This window comes from Zonotrichia albicollis, chromosome 11, assembly GCF_047830755.1.
Source record: "Zonotrichia albicollis isolate bZonAlb1 chromosome 11, bZonAlb1.hap1, whole genome shotgun sequence".
In the NCBI taxonomy this organism is placed as follows: Eukaryota; Metazoa; Chordata; class Aves; order Passeriformes; family Passerellidae; genus Zonotrichia; species Zonotrichia albicollis.
The window spans coordinates 2,116,630-2,132,797 of NC_133829.1; the positions used below are offsets into that span (position 1 = coordinate 2,116,630).

The 16,168-nt window shown below is 46.0% G+C and overlaps 1 protein-coding gene across 10 annotated transcripts in view; it reads left to right on the forward strand.

Annotated features, from left to right (window-relative positions):
- The window catches only part of MEGF11 (multiple EGF like domains 11), a 276,771-nt gene that overhangs the window by 178,845 nt on the left and 81,758 nt on the right, over window positions 1-16,168 (forward strand). For all 10 annotated transcript variants that reach the window (XR_012582071.1, XM_074549142.1, XM_074549141.1 and 7 more), the window contains 4 exons: window positions 1,762-2,008; window positions 3,928-4,048; window positions 9,393-9,529; window positions 14,632-14,844. Coding sequence is in view for 9 of the 10 variants with exons in the window: in XM_074549142.1 (XP_074405243.1) it covers window positions 1,762-2,008; window positions 3,928-4,048; window positions 9,393-9,529; window positions 14,632-14,844 (718 nt within the window). In the remaining variant the exon portion in view is untranslated. The remainder of the gene's footprint in view (window positions 1-1,761; window positions 2,009-3,927; window positions 4,049-9,392; window positions 9,530-14,631; window positions 14,845-16,168) is intronic.

The window sequence follows — 16,168 nt, forward strand, 5'->3', positions numbered from 1 at the left end:
AGGACAAAAGCACCGGGCTTAAGTGAGCTTTACATTTACCTCACTAATCCTGGAAACAGATCCAGGGCTGAGAAGCAGCCTGTGTCACCTGGGATTAGTTTCCATGTTTGCAAATAAAAGAGTTTGTGAAGACAGCCCTGTTGCTGGGATTCCACCCTCCTCTCCTGCCTGGCACTGGGATTTACACCACTCACAGGAGGTTGGTCTGAAATTGAGCCCAGCTCTGAGCACAGCCAGCTGTGCCTGGACAGCCATCAGGAACTGTGTCCTTCCTTCCCAGTAGCCTGGTCTGAATAGGAGGAGGATTTTCTTCATCCTTTCTACAGCTGTGGTGAAAGGCTGCTAAGTGGAGGGTAGGGCTGCTGAAGAAATCCTTGTTTTCCTGCAGACATTTGCTGAGGAAATGTGGACCTCAGGTGTCTGCTTGAGCTCTGTTCAGTGCACGCAGCTCAAAGAGGTTGTACAGGTGCTGTTTCAGGAGAAAATCAGGAGAAACTGTTCCTGTAGGGCTGACTAACCTTTCCCATCCTCCACATGCTCTTCCAAAGAGAAGGGATCAGGCAGGATTGTCACATGGGGGTGCTCCCTGTCCCTCCTCTGCGTGTCAGTGGCCAGATGGTTTGGGGTCCTGCTGTGTTACTGTTATTACCACAGGAATTACCTGATAGATTCACTCCATACCGTCATCCCTGAGCCTGGGCAGCCTCAGGATGTCCCGTCTCCAGTGTTATTTTATTTCCTCCCATCTACTTAGTCCAGACAACAAAAGTAAATAAAAAAATAAATAAATCAGAGAACAACACCAAGGAGAAAGCTTTCTTTAGATTATCTTGTATGTTATCTTATGGGAACATAACAAAGAAACAATATTTGATGACATTATTAAATCGACAGCATTTGCTTGGCAGCACCACCTGCCCTTAAGTGCAGTGCAGGCAGGATGGGACCCTCTGCATCCAATTCCACTATAAATTCATTCCTTCCAGCAATCTAAGAGCACTAAGAAACAGGATATTAAAAGATTTCAGGCCTGATCCAATAAGGTGTTAAACAAGTCCTCAACTTTAGGTATAACAGTGGTGCCATTGTGTCCTTGCACCCTAAAGCTGGGTCTGGGGGAGAAGATGCTGAACCTGGGTCTGGGTGGGGGGAAGATGCTGAAGCTGGGATTGGGAGGAAGATGCTGAAGCTGGGTCTGGTGGGGATGCTGAATCTGGGATTGGGAGGAAGATGCTGAAGCTGGGTCTGGGGGAGGATGCTGAAGCTGGGTCTGGGTGGGGATGCTGAAGCTGGGTCTGGTGGGGATGCTGAAGCTGGGTCTGGGTGGGGATGCTGAAGCTGGGTCTGGGTGGGGATGCTGAAGCTGGGTCTGGTGGGGATGCTGAAGCTGGGTCTGGGTGGGGATGCTGAAGCTGGGTCTGGGTGGGGATGCTGAAGCTGGGTCTGGGTGGGGATGCTGAAGCTGGGTCTGGGTGGGGATGCTGAAGCTGGAGCAGGGTGGGGATGCTGAAGCTGGGGCAGGGTGGGGATGCTGAATCTGGGATTGGGAGGAAGATGCTGAAGCTGGGTCTGGTGGGGATGCTGAAGCTGGGTCTGGTGGGGATGCTGAAGCTGGGGCAGGGCGAGCAGATGTTAAAGCCGGGTCGGGGGGGGCAGTTTGGGAGCGGGGGTTCCTTTGGAAGGCTCTGGCCGAGGTGCACACGGGGCTGTGGGGTGAGGCAGCCCCGTGTGCCCCGCGGGTGACTCGGTGTGCGTTTGCAGGCTGTGACAGCGAGCACTGGGGGCCCCACTGCAGCAACCGCTGCCAGTGCCAGAACGAAGCGCTCTGCAACCCCATCACGGGCGCCTGCGTGTGCGCCGACGGCTTCCGCGGCTGGCGCTGCGAGGAGCTCTGCGAGCCGGGCACCTACGGCAAGGGCTGCCTCTTCCAGTGCCAGTGCCACCACGGCGCCACCTGCGACCACCAGACCGGAGAGTGCCACTGCGCGCCCGGGTACACCGGAGTGTTGTAAGTGCGGCAGGAGCGCCGCGACTGCCTTGGACTGGGTTGGGTCGGACGCGTTTAACGAGAGGAGTAGTTGGCTGAGTTTACACCCTGTTATACACTGGCCTTTGGAGAAATCATAGAAAGGGACTTCAGAGAGAATGGGTAAAGGGAACCTCTGTTCTTGCTGCTGGTTATACCTGTGTCCCTGAAGGCAGCCTTCAAAGAGACCTGGAGAGGGACTTAGGATAAGGGTGTGTAGTGATAGAACAAAGGGTGATAGCTTTAAACAGGGATAAATGGGATATTGGAAAGGAATTGTTCCCTGTGAGGCAGGGCAGGCCCTGGCACAGGTGCCCGGAGAAGCTGTGGCTGCCCTGGAAGTGTCCAGGGCCAGGTTGGATAGAGCTTGGAGCATGCTGGGATAATGGAAGTTGTCCTGCCCATGGCAGGGAGTTGGATCTGCCTTCAATATCTCTTCCAACCCAAACCATCCTGGAGTTCTATGATTCCATGCTATTAAAATAAAATATAGTGCTAAAATGAGCTTAAAAATAATGTATATGTTCCAACTTGTGCAACAACTCTACCTGTTCCTAATTTCAGAATGTGAATACAATCCAAATTACAGTGGAGTTTTGATAAGCAGTTGGACTCTCTCCTCATTAGCAGTCCAGTGCAGCATCAAATGGGACTTTTCCATCTCCAATTTATTTGACTTTCAATCTAACAGAGAAAGCATTGCTGTTAACTATATCAGCTTAGTATCTAGGGGGTAAATTTTAAGCACAGAGAGCAGGGATTTAGCGGTGTGACTCCTATTAACTTTAACGAGAATCATGTAGCTAAATCCCCATCCACCACACGGAAAGTTTACCAGTAGGATTCACAAAATCTGCATATTAATTTTAGGACAGCAAGCAATAGTTTCTTATTTAAAATTGCCCACAGTGTAACATCAGTTCTCATTAGAGATCTTTCAGTAGCTTCAGAAGTAATTATGTTTTTCAGAATTATTTAAGGGGAAAAGAGAATTTAGTCACTGAATGTGGTGGGAGATCTATTGTAGGTGAGTTAATACTTTTGCAGTCTATTACTGTTTGTTGACCTGCATGAAGGGGAAGGTAAAAAATAAGGGCAGAGTTAACCCTCATAAATAAGTGATAGACCTTGTGAATATTTTATTTAGTACCTGATTTCTCCTAGACTTGTGACCTCAGTCGTGGAAGCACTCACTACTAAGGACTCCACTTACTCTTGGGAGTGCTCCCCTTGACATCAGGGGTCAGTTCCCAGCAGGGCCAGCCCCTGGTGTTGTAGGAACATCCTCATCAGAGGACAGTCAGCTGGGGGCCAACATCCTGTGGTTTCAGAACCTCGATGCTGAAAGCTCTGATGTGCAGATGTAGGAGACCCTGGGTTTTGCAGGGATTACCCCCACTTTGCCCCCCACGAGTACTGAGAGAGACTCAATGAACTTAAATAGCCTTTAAATGATGTTGAGTCCTTGCCAGTCCATTATACACTGCAAATGTTAACATTCAGTAGTGACTGGAGGAATTTCAAGCATTTTAATCCCATCCTTTTATTCTGTTTGCAGCTTCTTTTATTGCCATGTCATATAATTCACATTGAAGGCTTCATCGTGCAACGCATATTTTCCTGGGCTGTTTTAATGGTTATGGGTTGTCCTGTGGAGATGGGTGGGATTTGGTGCATGCAGAAAGGTTACACACATGCATCAGCCTTACAGGGCTGGATCCATGGCACATAAACAACCCCAGCAGAAACAAAAGGAATCTCAGCTAATTGGCAGTGCCAGCTGAGCCTTACTGAGGGTTCATCATTTGCATGAGCACTCCCATGATGACCTGTGTTTGTGTTTTGCTCATTTGCTGTTCCCTGTAAGCTCTCTGAGCTCTGTTCTCTGTTTCTCCCCAAAGCTGCGAGGAGCGCTGTCCCCCCGGCAGCCACGGCGCGCAGTGCGAGCTGCGCTGCCCCTGCCAGAACGGGGGCGTTTGTCACCACATCACTGGGGAGTGCTCCTGTCCTGCTGGATGGACGGTGGGTACTGCTGCTCCTCCCCTGGAGCTGGGTGTGCATTGTTCCTGCCTCAGCTGATGTGTGCCAGCCGGGCTCTGACAGTTCCCAAACTGGAGCCACATGTGCTGGTTGTGCACAGCACCTGCCCAGACAGACAGGCCACTGCTTTGGGACCTGCCACCTTCCCTGGAAGTGTCCAGAAACATGTGGGTGTGGCACCTGGGGACAGGGTTAGTGGTGGGCTTGGCAGTGCAGGGGGAATGGTGGGACTCGATCATCTTGGGAGGCTTTTCCAGCCTTGGTGGTTCTGAGATTCTCTGACTGGTAGGTGCCATCACAGAGTTTAAAAACAACAGCGTGCCACAAGACAGGAGAGCTGTCTGTGAGTTCCAGTTCCTTGGAATATTCCTGGCAGCCTTAGACAGTGCCCTCACACGGGACAGAAAGCTCAAAGGCCAGCTCAGCACTGTCAGAGGCACAAAGGGGAGGCCAGGGGGATCCGAGGCTCAGGCAGGAGCAGAGCCCAGGGCACAGTTCAGGGTCCTGTCCTTGCCCAGGCACCACTGCCATTGATTGCCAGAGATTTGCTTGTGTCAGGGCTTGCACTGCAGAGACAGCTGCCCTGACCTTTAATCCTCTGTGTCAGGAAAGCAATGCCAAGCATTTTCAAAGTCCTCAACTTTATCAATAATGTAATAATGAACTCTCTTGGGGCATGCCAAGTCTCACAGGCCTTCATCCCATTTAGCTGTACTAAACTTGCTGGCATTTTTCCTGTATCTGACAATTAGTCTCTTGGCAAAGTTGCTGGATTTTAAAGCATGCAAGTACTCTGAATTTTTTATTTTTACATGGAAGGCCCTGCAGATCATCACACAACTATGAATTCTGACGGGGACCCTCTACCTGTTCAAATATACAAAAGCTGAGAGAGATTTATGTCCCTTTCCATTTATACATCAACTGCTTTCAGTTCAAAAGCACCAGCTATGAGATGCTGCTGTACATCAGCAGCAATGTTCTGTAGGAGAACGTTGCTGTCCTTAATTTTTGGTGGAAAATATCCCTAACTGGAGAGCTGGAATCTCTCTAACACCACCCATCGTGGCAAGGGTGGTGATGAGATTATTCCATTTCAAATGACAAAGGCAAAACTTGTCAGAAGTATGAACATGGCCCCTTGCCCTCACCTGGCAACCAGTGGTGGCAAAGAAAAATCTCTTTCCTTGAGTGCTGGAGCATTAGGAAAACAATTCCCATATTTCTGAGGGCCTATCAGTCCATTCTGGCACTACCCCCCTAAGAAATGATCAATAAAGTGATTCACATAAAAACATTACTTTTTTCATCTCTTCTCCTGCATGCCAAGATTTCTCAGGATCTAAGGTGTTTTGCTGTATTGTCCCTTACTTGTATTTTATCAGGAGCTTTCTCCTCTTTTTCAAAATTAAAACATCACTAAACAAATAGGAATAGCAGAATAGAACAGGAAATTTTAGATGTCTTTTAGGATTCAGCACAGACCCTAAGAAGAACCAGAGCACTGCACAGCAGCTGTGGTTGTATTCTGGCCCAGTCCTGCCCAATTCCTACAGCCTGGAGTTCTTTTATGCATTTTTAGGAGGCCAGAGAGACTTTTCTGAAAACTGTGTTGTTGGCTGCTCTGTCCCTGGAGGAACCCTAGAGTTAACAATTGATGTTTGAAACAAGCATAACTGGAAATGGAAGAGAAAGATCAAGTATTTTGCAGAATGAAACTGAAATTATAAGTAAAAGCACTCAGCTTGTAAATGTTGAGATTTTAAGTATAAAGGGTCTCTCCAGGGTTTTAATGAAAAGCTGGTAATTCAATGTACAGAGAGGGATAACAAGTGTGTTTTCATGCTATATTTTTAACTCTTGGTGGTTGGAAGGGTTTGGGAAGTGAGACATGAGGGGGCTGTAAAGGAGCAGGCGAGATGGGATTGCTAGACAGCATTCATTTTATTTCACACCACGGGTTTCTGTGACACCAGGAATTTTACTTGCTGATTTTGAGGCTTGAGACTGCACATATATATTGAATATACCATCATTTTGGAAGGAGAGAATTCTCCCTAGATTTATACAAGTGCAAATCCACTTGGACTTTATTGCTGCTGGATGAGCTGCAACTTTTATCCTTTCCTGGGTTGGCTTATTAACAGGAGCTCAGCTCCCTTGGGGTTTGGTGGGATGGGGAAGGGAAGGCATTGACTTAAAAAGGAAGAAGTTCTGGGGTTCTGAGGTTCTTCCTGCTTCAAAGCCTGGTTCTTTTATGACTTGTAATTTCTTTCCTCCCACCAGTGCTGAATCTCCCAGCAGCAGGAGTTCCTTGGATGGTGTCCTGTGGGACTTTACAGCCCCATGGGTTCCTCACCAGCAGGATGGTGGCCAACAGCCTCTATTGTTGAACAGTCAACAGAACGTGGCTTCCAGCATCCCACAATGCTGGGCTTGTTCCACTTCTGTGCCTTTGTGGCTGTGGAGTTTAGTGGGTGGCTGCTTTAGGGCCTCATTAACAATTTACAGGTTTAATTCTATACATCTTTCTCATTTGCAATATTAAATTCTCCAAGCGCTCTCAGGAAGTGGGGAGAGAAGTTAATTTAGCACTTACAACGCTTCTCAGAAGCCCTTTTGAAGGACTAGATCTCTGTGCTCAGGAAAGCAGCAATATTTCCTGATGTGACAGAACATTTGTCACTGGCAGCTCCCCCTGTTTGGCCCCAGACCCCCTTCCCAAGGCCTGGTGGGGCTGTGGTAATACAGCACATTCTGCCCATCACTTCTCTCCTATTGATTCTGGCCATTGTGAAGCGTCATTTGTATTTTTGTCTATTTTTCTTTCTGTTGTGGATTTTAAATGTGGGGGTGTCTGAGAAAATGGAGAAGGAAAAAAATCTTTTCTGTCCTACAAAATACAGGAAACAATGTCAAAAGCAGAAGCTGATGAGATCAGGGCCTTAAAAAAGGTGCTGATGGGGTGAACTTTGCTGATTAGATGTATAAGCAGCAGGAAATGTTGGTCTGACATTTGATCCTCTAGAGAGGGATGTTTTGAATTCCCTTAGTACATATTAATGCAGAAAGTACAGCTAAAGATCCTCCTGGCTCCAGGGGGATGCATCCCAGAGTATTGCTTTCTCATCATTTGTTGATAGAAATCCTGTTCCTTTTGAGACATGAAGGGAGAAAGTATTTATTATCAAGATAAATGGACACTTAGGTTTTCAGATATATAGTGTTGTGTATTACTCAAGTCCAGAGACACCAGTTTTTAACTCTGTAATCTGAAAGTTCTTGAACTGAGGCCAACCTGTCTGTTTTACAGCCAAGGAGCCACATAGCCCTGGTTGGGAAAGGCTCAAAGTATGTGTTTTATGGTGACATTGAAGAGCAGCCTCTTCACTTTGGCGCTGTTGATACAGCTAAACTTCCCAAGCCCCAGGGAATGAAAGCAGCCATTATATTCCTGGTTTATATTTTGAATAAGTTGTGTCTGATAACGTGCTTTGTTCAAAACCCAGAGGCCCCAGGGCTTGCTTAGGGAAACAGAGAAATTAAACCCAAATAATCCTGTGGCCAGACACTGTTTCTGTCTCACACTGGGCACTGTGGTGGCACTGGCAGCAGCACCACTTGCTGCAGATGCCAAACATTTTCCATTATAGGACCACAACTTCAGATCCCAGCACAGCCAGACTTGTTTTGGCTGAAGTTCCTCAGTTGGATGCCAGCCTCAGGCTTTATATTTGCTCACAGGGAGAAAAACATTCATACAACTTCTAAGAAAGTCTGGGGAAATCCTTGTAAGGCCTTGATACTTGGCAGAGACATTATGGGATACCTGGGGGGAATCCACCTGAGACTGGCAGGTAAATTTTCCAAAGACATGGCCCCACACAAGGGTGAGCATTCCCTGCCCTGGGGCTGAGCAGCTGGAGCAGGGATTACCTGGGAGCTGCTTTGCTTGTGAGCAGTGCCAGGGGCACAGCAGGGACAGGCTGGCTTTGCTGCACTCCCAGGGCTGGGCAGGCAGGGAGGCAAAGGAGGAAACCTCTCAGAGATGAGAATTTGGGTCTGGGTGGAGGAGAGGATTGACAGGATGGATTTGGAATAGACTGGAATAAAGAGGCAGGAAAGCAGAGGACTGGGAGATAAAATGGGATGTGGAGTTGAGGCAGGCCAGGGACTGAGATGTGGCTCCAGGGTTGGGGATAAGGAGCTGGGAGGATGCTGGATGCTGCATCCTGTCACTGTTCAGGGATTAGCTAGATATTCCACTGCAAAGTTCCTGTGGCTTTCCAAAAGCTCTGGCAGATCCATTCTGTGCTGCTTTGAGAGATGGATGTGGCTGGAGAGAGTAGAGGGAGCAGAGTGAGGGGTGTGAAGGGCAATAGAGGAATCTCCAGCCTCCAGTTGGGTTGGATGAATGGGACTGGCTGAGCAGGAGGGATCATCACAGACCATCAAAACCAGCACAGCTGCACCCTCCCAGTGCAGCCTTCCCAACAATCCCTTCCTTCCCAAACCTTCCAACAATCCCTTCCTTCCCAAACCACCCAACAATCCCTTCCTTCCCAAACCTCCCAACAATCCCTTCCTTCCCAAACCTTCCAACAATCCCTTCCTTCCCCAAACCTTCCAACAATCCCTTCCTTCCCAAACCTCCCAACAATCCCTTCCTTCCCCAAACCTCCCAACAATCCCTTCCTTCCCAAACCTTCCAACAATCCCTTCCTTCCCAAACCTTCCAACAATCCCTTCCTTCCCCAAACCTTCCAACAATCCCTTCCTTCCCAAACCTCCCAACAATCCCTTCCTTCCCCAAACCTCCCAACAATCCCTTCCTTCCCAAACCTTCCAACAATCCCTTCCTTCCCAAACCTTCCAACAATCCCTTCCTTCCCAAACCTCCCAACAATCCCTTCCTTCCCAGACCTTCTCTGTGCAGCGTTTCAGACTCTCTGTTTCACAAAAACCCCAGGAGCACACAAGCAGCTTTGCAGATTTCTCTGGTTGCCTTCAACTTCTCCCCCATCTTGGTTGGCTGTTCAGGGGGCAGTGCAAGCCCAGCTGCAGTTTGTGGGGGAGATCCAAGGAAGAGAATTATCCCTGAGTGTGCAGTGGTGAGAAAAATCCCTTCTGGAGTCAGGCCAGGCAGGCATTTACTGTGGTAGCAGAGTTTTCAGACTGTCGTTAGCACATCTCATGCAGATAAAATATTGCTGCTACACTTACATCTAGTTTTAGCAAGAAGGACAATAAAATTCCAAGCTGCATCGAGAAATTTATTGCATTATGAATGTTGACTGAAATATTGCTCTTTCTACAATCTTACCAGGGGCTGGTGTGTGCACAGCCTTGTCCTCCTGGAACCTTTGGAATTAACTGCAGCCAGGACTGTCCATGCCACAACGGAGGGCACTGTGACCCCGTGACAGGAAAATGCCTGTGCACAGCTGGCTATATAGGAGACAGGTAAAAATCAACCCCCAAAGCCTTTCATTTACCATGGACTGTCAATATTTATATCCCTTCTAGGACAATCTTCCTCCCTGAAAAATGGTGTTATGTTTCTATTGCTCCAATTAGGTTCATCCTTCTGAAGCACTTCAAGCAATATAAATGTGGCAATGTTATTACTTTTTATTGGCAATGCTCTCCATTTACAGGGGTTTTTAATATAACTTTTAAAATTTAATGGATTAAATTTAATTTAGATATTTACAGTGATAAATTTAATAGAGAGCATTACATGTTTACAAGATATGTAAATGAAGTATCTTTATACAAATTAATATCCTCAAGAGTAAGCAATGCTGCAGTTTAATGTCTCCTTCATTCTTGTGTGCTGCTGTAGCACTGATCCATCTCAGCCACCAGCAAAAGGTGATAAATCCTCAAAATTTATAAACGAGAGCCTTCACCCATGAATCGATCAGAGCAGATGATAATATTGTTTTACCAAGGTGTCATGGATTCAGCAAAATGACTGCACAGCAAAGTCAATGAGGGATTGCAGCACGTGCTGGCTTAGCCTGCAGCTAATCCTGGCTAGCAAAGGTTGGGGAGTGCAGTTAAAGCAGCTCTCAGGAGCACTTTGCACAGGATCTGTGGCACCAGGCTTTGCAGAGATGCACAGCCCAGCAGTGGATGTTGTGCTAAAGCACTGTCTCCTCTATATTCCCTTTTTATTAGCTCTATACTGACATATGCTACAGTTATATTTTTATGCAACAAAGCTCAGTGGAGTTTCTCATCTCTGCCCTCACTGAATAATCAGTAGGTTGTTGGAGCACAAACATCCAACCCTCAGCACTATGGGAGGGTCAGAAGGCTGCTCCTTCCCATTACACATGGAGCTTCCCTGTTCCCACTTTATGGACAGTTATAATTGGAGGGGGCTCTGGAGTTTATGTCAGGATTTGCATGGGGTTGAATATGGAGGAAATACTAATTATGTCCAAGTAATTTAGAGGAGAAACATCAGTGTGCCTCTGTTCCCCAGTCCCCATCTGGAGACTGTTTGCAGACGTGTGGTACCATATCATTCCTGTTTCTCTTTCTCTCTTTGTGGAGACTTTTCCACGGAAGGAGGCAGCTGGGCAGCCTGGGCCTTTATAGTGGGGACCACGCTTGAATCCCGAGCTGCTCCCAGTGCTGGCCATGCTGGGGGAGGCTCACTGAGCCTCTCTTGCTCTCCTCATTTGGATGTTCCTCACCCTGATGGATTCCTGGCTGTGCATGGATCAATGTGTTGGAGCTGTTGGGAGCTCCCAGCCAGCAGCCTGTATCCTGTTGGGGATGAGGAAAGGACATGGGGAGAGGATTTTACTGCTGATTGCCCTCAGAGAGGGGCTGGAGGAGGCAGCTCAGGGAAGACATGGCAGGAGCTCACAGGGGTTGTCCTTGAGCAAAGGGAGTGTGGACTCATGGGGTCTGTACTTGGAGGGAAGGGAGAGAGATTCAGACTCTAAAGAGGGATGTAACTTGGGAAGAGAGACAGTAAAAAACTAAGGCAGAGTTGGGAGGAGTGAAAAAGAAGTGAGGGAAAGTCACATTCTGGACCTGCATGCAAGCAAAACCCTTGGGAATGGCTCACCTTCCCCATCCCAGAGCAGGGAAGTAAAAGACACTGAGAGGAGAGGCAGGAGAGCAGAAATGCAGGTGTGTGAAGGGATGAATGAGAACAGGATTGAAAAGGTAAACAGGCAGTTAGGAAAGCTCTGCTGCAGCAGGGTAAAATTGGATTAGCCTAGAAATCCCCACCTTTCCAATGGGTTTCTAGAAAATCAGAACATGCTCATCTCTCAGCCTTTAATCCCCCTTCCATAAGGGAGAGGAAACCTCAGGTCTGTTGTATCCAGCTGCAGTTGTGCTGCTCCTTGGGCTGGGCAGCCCTGGTTTGTACTGGCTGCACTGGTTTGTTCTGAGCACACACCTGCCTCACCTGCCTGGGGTCCCAGTGAGTTCAGTGAGGGACAAGGTCCTTAAAGAGTCAGAGTGTCTGTCCTTGGTTTTGTGTTCACACCACAGGGACAATGGGGCAGACCAGGCAGCTCCAGCTGAGCTCAGAGTCCTTTACCTTCTGCATCTCCTGCAGCTGTTGCAGTGTCACAGCAAAAAGGAGAGCAGGAAAATCTGCTACACAACAAAACACTGCCTGCTTTAACATTTTACAAGGCATTGAAAAAAATCTCAATAATGACAGATACTGTGAATAACAGCAATAAAGACATAAATACATTTTACCTACTATCATCTTAAAATTGTCAATAAGTACTATATAATGCTCCAGTTCATCATCATGTGCAGAAGATAATAACCCAGAGTTAGATAAATATCTGTGGAGATGAAATGGTCATAAAGGTCTGTGTGAGTGTAATTGCCACACTTTTGTTCCCTACCTGTTTTCCAAGGGTGGCACTGCACTAAATCTCTAGGAAATTGGCAGCACTGTTAATAACTGCAGGATGCTTTGTGTTCACTGAAATGACTGGATCTGTCATAGAAATGTGTGTTTTACAAACTGGAAAGGAATAATAGCAGAGGCACAGTTAGAAGCTGAGAATGGAGTGTTTCAGAATTGAGTGGCTCACAGGAAAAGTGAACATGCTGCTTTAGCTTTGTTTTCCATATTGCCCTTAAATCGAAAGATTGAATCTTAACAGAATAAATCTCACATTTATTAGAACTATATGGGCAGATTTACTCTCCTGTGGTCGTGTCTGTACTTGTATCTCTTATCTCCAGGTTAGTGCATTTTGGCTTTTCATATTTGTCTGTGCTACAGAAACGTGATCATTGTTCCAAAACAAAGAGGACAGCCTAAAATACTTCGCAGCATTATTTCTTAAAAAAATAAAATTGTGGGGAAAAATGTAGGTCCATGTACTAAGTTCATCTGTTAAGCATGCTGTCTTCTGTTTAATATTTTGTGAAATTGCTTCCATTAATTCTACAGGTGACAGCCATATTATCCTATCCCAACCCAAATAATTATGGTACATATTAAAGTTCAGTGGATATTATAATACGAATCTCCCCAGATAGGCAGAAAGCAATGTAGATTAAACAAGAAACATAACTAGGGCTTAGCAGCTCATTTTGTAATTTAATTGAACAATGTATCTGGTTGTTAATGGTGCTATGGACGCATTAGATTGATATGTTGCAAAGGAAAGATGTTTAAGTAGAAAGCTAATTCCTGCTGTGATTATTCTCATGTTCCAGAGGAGTCATTATTAGTATTCTTTGTATAAAATTCATTAGCGGTAGCTGCTTGATCTCCAAATAAATAAGTTAGTTAAATTGTTAGTAGAAAAAGGCTAATTATGTAAATGGATTAGGTCGTCAATATTTCATTTCCAGATGCTTTTCTCCCTGCTAGGTAATGCTTCATCTTCTATAAATATAGAATGATACAGTGCATTATTGACTAAGAATTCACCCCGTGGAGCTCAGAGCTCTCGTGCGCACTCAGGGTCTGTGCAGCGGTGGGGACATGAGGAGCTTCATTGTTCCTCCGTGCATTTCATTGGCTGGGAGTGCTCCAGCCCCACTGTTCCCATTCTTTGCTGGCTCTTTCCTTGGCAGCTGAACCCCCTGAGAGCAGCAGGGCTCTCTCTCTCTGGTGCCTCTCCAGACTCTTTCCCTCTTTGTCCCACACTCCTCTCGCTTTGGGTCGTGTATGAACTCCTCAACTCGGATTTGCAACAGCAGCTGTGTCGGTGCCTGCTGGAATTAAATCACCAGCCAGAGTGAACACACTCTTTGCTGTGTTCATTTATTTTTAGTAAAACGTGATAATCTGAAGCTGCAAAAGTAATGCCCTTCTTATATACTGCCTGTGTTCATTGCAGTTTTGCCTGGCTTGCATCACACATTAATCTTTTATTACTGATCATTATATTAACTCTCACCTGCCAGCTGTGAAATGACCTGCAGAAAGACATTTAACAATTGCCTCCATCCACTGAGTTTACAGTATACACTTTAATCAATGCTCAGGCTTAAATTAATGCTGATAGGCAATTTCCAATGCCTGGCATCCATGTGATAAGGGAATTGGGCTTTTCTGGGCTTCTTTTTCTGTTTTTATTAACTGAAAAGGCCTATCTGTATTTCACGGTGGATCATGTAAACTGTGGTACTGACTCATTGCAGAATTCTGAAACCACTGAATTATGTCAAGCACACAATCAGTTGCTTTCTTCAGGACCTTAGCTGAGCTTTTCCAAGTAGGAAATAATCTGAACTCTTAAATTGGTTGTGTAGGACAAGGAAACAGACTTTTTGGCAGATCTCAGAACATATCCAGTAGGGAGATATTTTTAACAGTGCATGGAAGGTGCAATTTAAAACAATCTGTGTAAAGTGTTTGCAGGTTCCAATTTTATGTGCATCAAATATTAAAAATGTTGGCAATTTTAAAGAAGATTCTCCACTAAGGAGCATGAAAGTGATTTTTATGGAGATTTTATACTACTGAGCTACCCTGGAGTAGGAGAAGAATAGCAAATTTAAGCTTTTAGTTACTCAGAACACACTCAAAACACAAAGGGGTTTCTTTTTTCCTTGTTGACGTAAAACTGATGTAATGTCAACAAAGAGGGCAAGTAAAACTAAAGCATTCCTGGGAACATTTTGCTCAATATTGCTAAATACACTTTCCCTTTTATCCCTCCTCATCACCAAGAGGGCCATTCAAGGGAGGAGCACAGTCCTCCTGTGATAAAGAGAAGTCAGACAGGTGAGGGGTTTTATAATAAAATATTTATGAGTTTCTTAAAATTGATGAACACAATTGCCAAGGTCCAGGAAAGAAGAATGCATGCATTTTGTGAATGAAGGTAACATGAACTGATGCAAATTTAGCAGGATGTAATTGGGCATGGATGAGTGCAATTTGCTGAAGATACCCCATCCCTGCAGCGATACCATCAGTTCAGTGCTACTTCCATAAATGAGCAGGGATTGCTCTGGGTGGTATTTGGTTCATTAACAAAGAGGTTGCTGTGTAAAAGCAATGCCCTGCTGAGGCTGTGGGTGTAACTGGTGCCGTGTCCGTGCCATGGCAGGTGCCAGGAGGAGTGTCCCATCGGCACCTACGGCTTCCAGTGCGCGCACGCCTGCGCCTGCCAGAACGGCGCCAAGTGCTACCACGTCAGCGGCGCCTGCATCTGCGACCCCGGCTTCAAAGGCATCCACTGCCAGGAGAGAATGTGTCCTGAAGGCTCCTATGGCCTCAAGTGCAACAGGAGATGCCCCTGCAATATTACCAACACTCTCAGGTATGTACATCACGTAATGTTCTAGCGCAGGGACTGGTGCAATAAAAGCATTGGGAAAAAATTCAGTTAACCACACCTAGTGTTCTTTTCTCTATAGTTTGAAGTACAAACACAGAGAGTTTCTCTGGTTTGCAAAATTTTGATTTAAATGACCTCAGGTTTGGAACCATAAGCCTCAGTCCAGCCAGATACTGAGCATGGATCTATTTACAGTTCTGTAACACCTGAAACAGCCTGACATACAGCTTTATCCTGTAAATCCTCTCTAGGCATAAGAACCAGCAGATGATGTTCATGTGTGTGGATAATAACCCAATGAAGTTTAAAAAATAGATATATATTTACTCAGATCCATCACTTTCCCTCTTTTTTTATGACATGGATTTGCTTGTTAGATCTATAGACAGCAAGGGGACTTTCAACATGAAACCTAATTTGCTTCAGCTGATGTCTCATGGCAAATTACCTTGTTGGAAACACTTGAGGCCGATGTATAAATAGACTGAAATCAATATCCCTGAGTCAGTCTGTGGAACTGTAACATGGTTGACATTGTCAAAATAGTCTCCTCATGTGAGCCCATTTTTGCTCTTCATTTTCTTCGTGTATGAAGAAAATATTCAGGAAAAGAAATATCAGGGAATTATACCTACAATGGAATGAGCCTCACTTAAAAGGTCAGAGTTTGATGTTTTATTCCCTTTTTTGCTTTTTTAAAGATCTGATTCTTGAGGTTCTCTTTACTCTGAGACAGAGCCACAAACAGACTTGAGTACCTTGAGTTTGCTTTTCCATTATAGGCTTGAATAAGTTTTCCAAACCTTGAAAAGAAGGAAGAATTTAAGACTCTTCTCTATTATCCTCTTTGTTACCTTAAGTAACTCCTTGCCTTGTTTACTGACTGCTGGAATTGCTGTTTGGAGAATCCTCGCTCCCGGTCCTGCAGTAAAGGGAGCCTGGACAGCCAGAGCCCCTGGCCTGAGGTGTCTGATGTTCTGGAGCCACATTTCCTCACCTGCACAGTGCTGAGCCCCTCAGCTCCCCCTGGGTTCCCTCCTTTGCCTGCCCATTGCTGTTCAGCAGGCAGAGCCAGTTTAGGGTTGTGGAGGCTTCAGGGGGAGGTGCAGATAATTGATGCCCAGGCAGAAATGGCCTTGATAGACATTCTTTAATTTGGAACCAGACAGGTGGGGACCTGACTGTCCTGCTGATGCTGACAAACCCACCTTGCTGCTGTTAAAATAAAAACACACTCCATTATGTATGCAAGAAATGGCACCTCGTTTGTGTGCACACACAGACACACACAAACACTTCAGGCAAA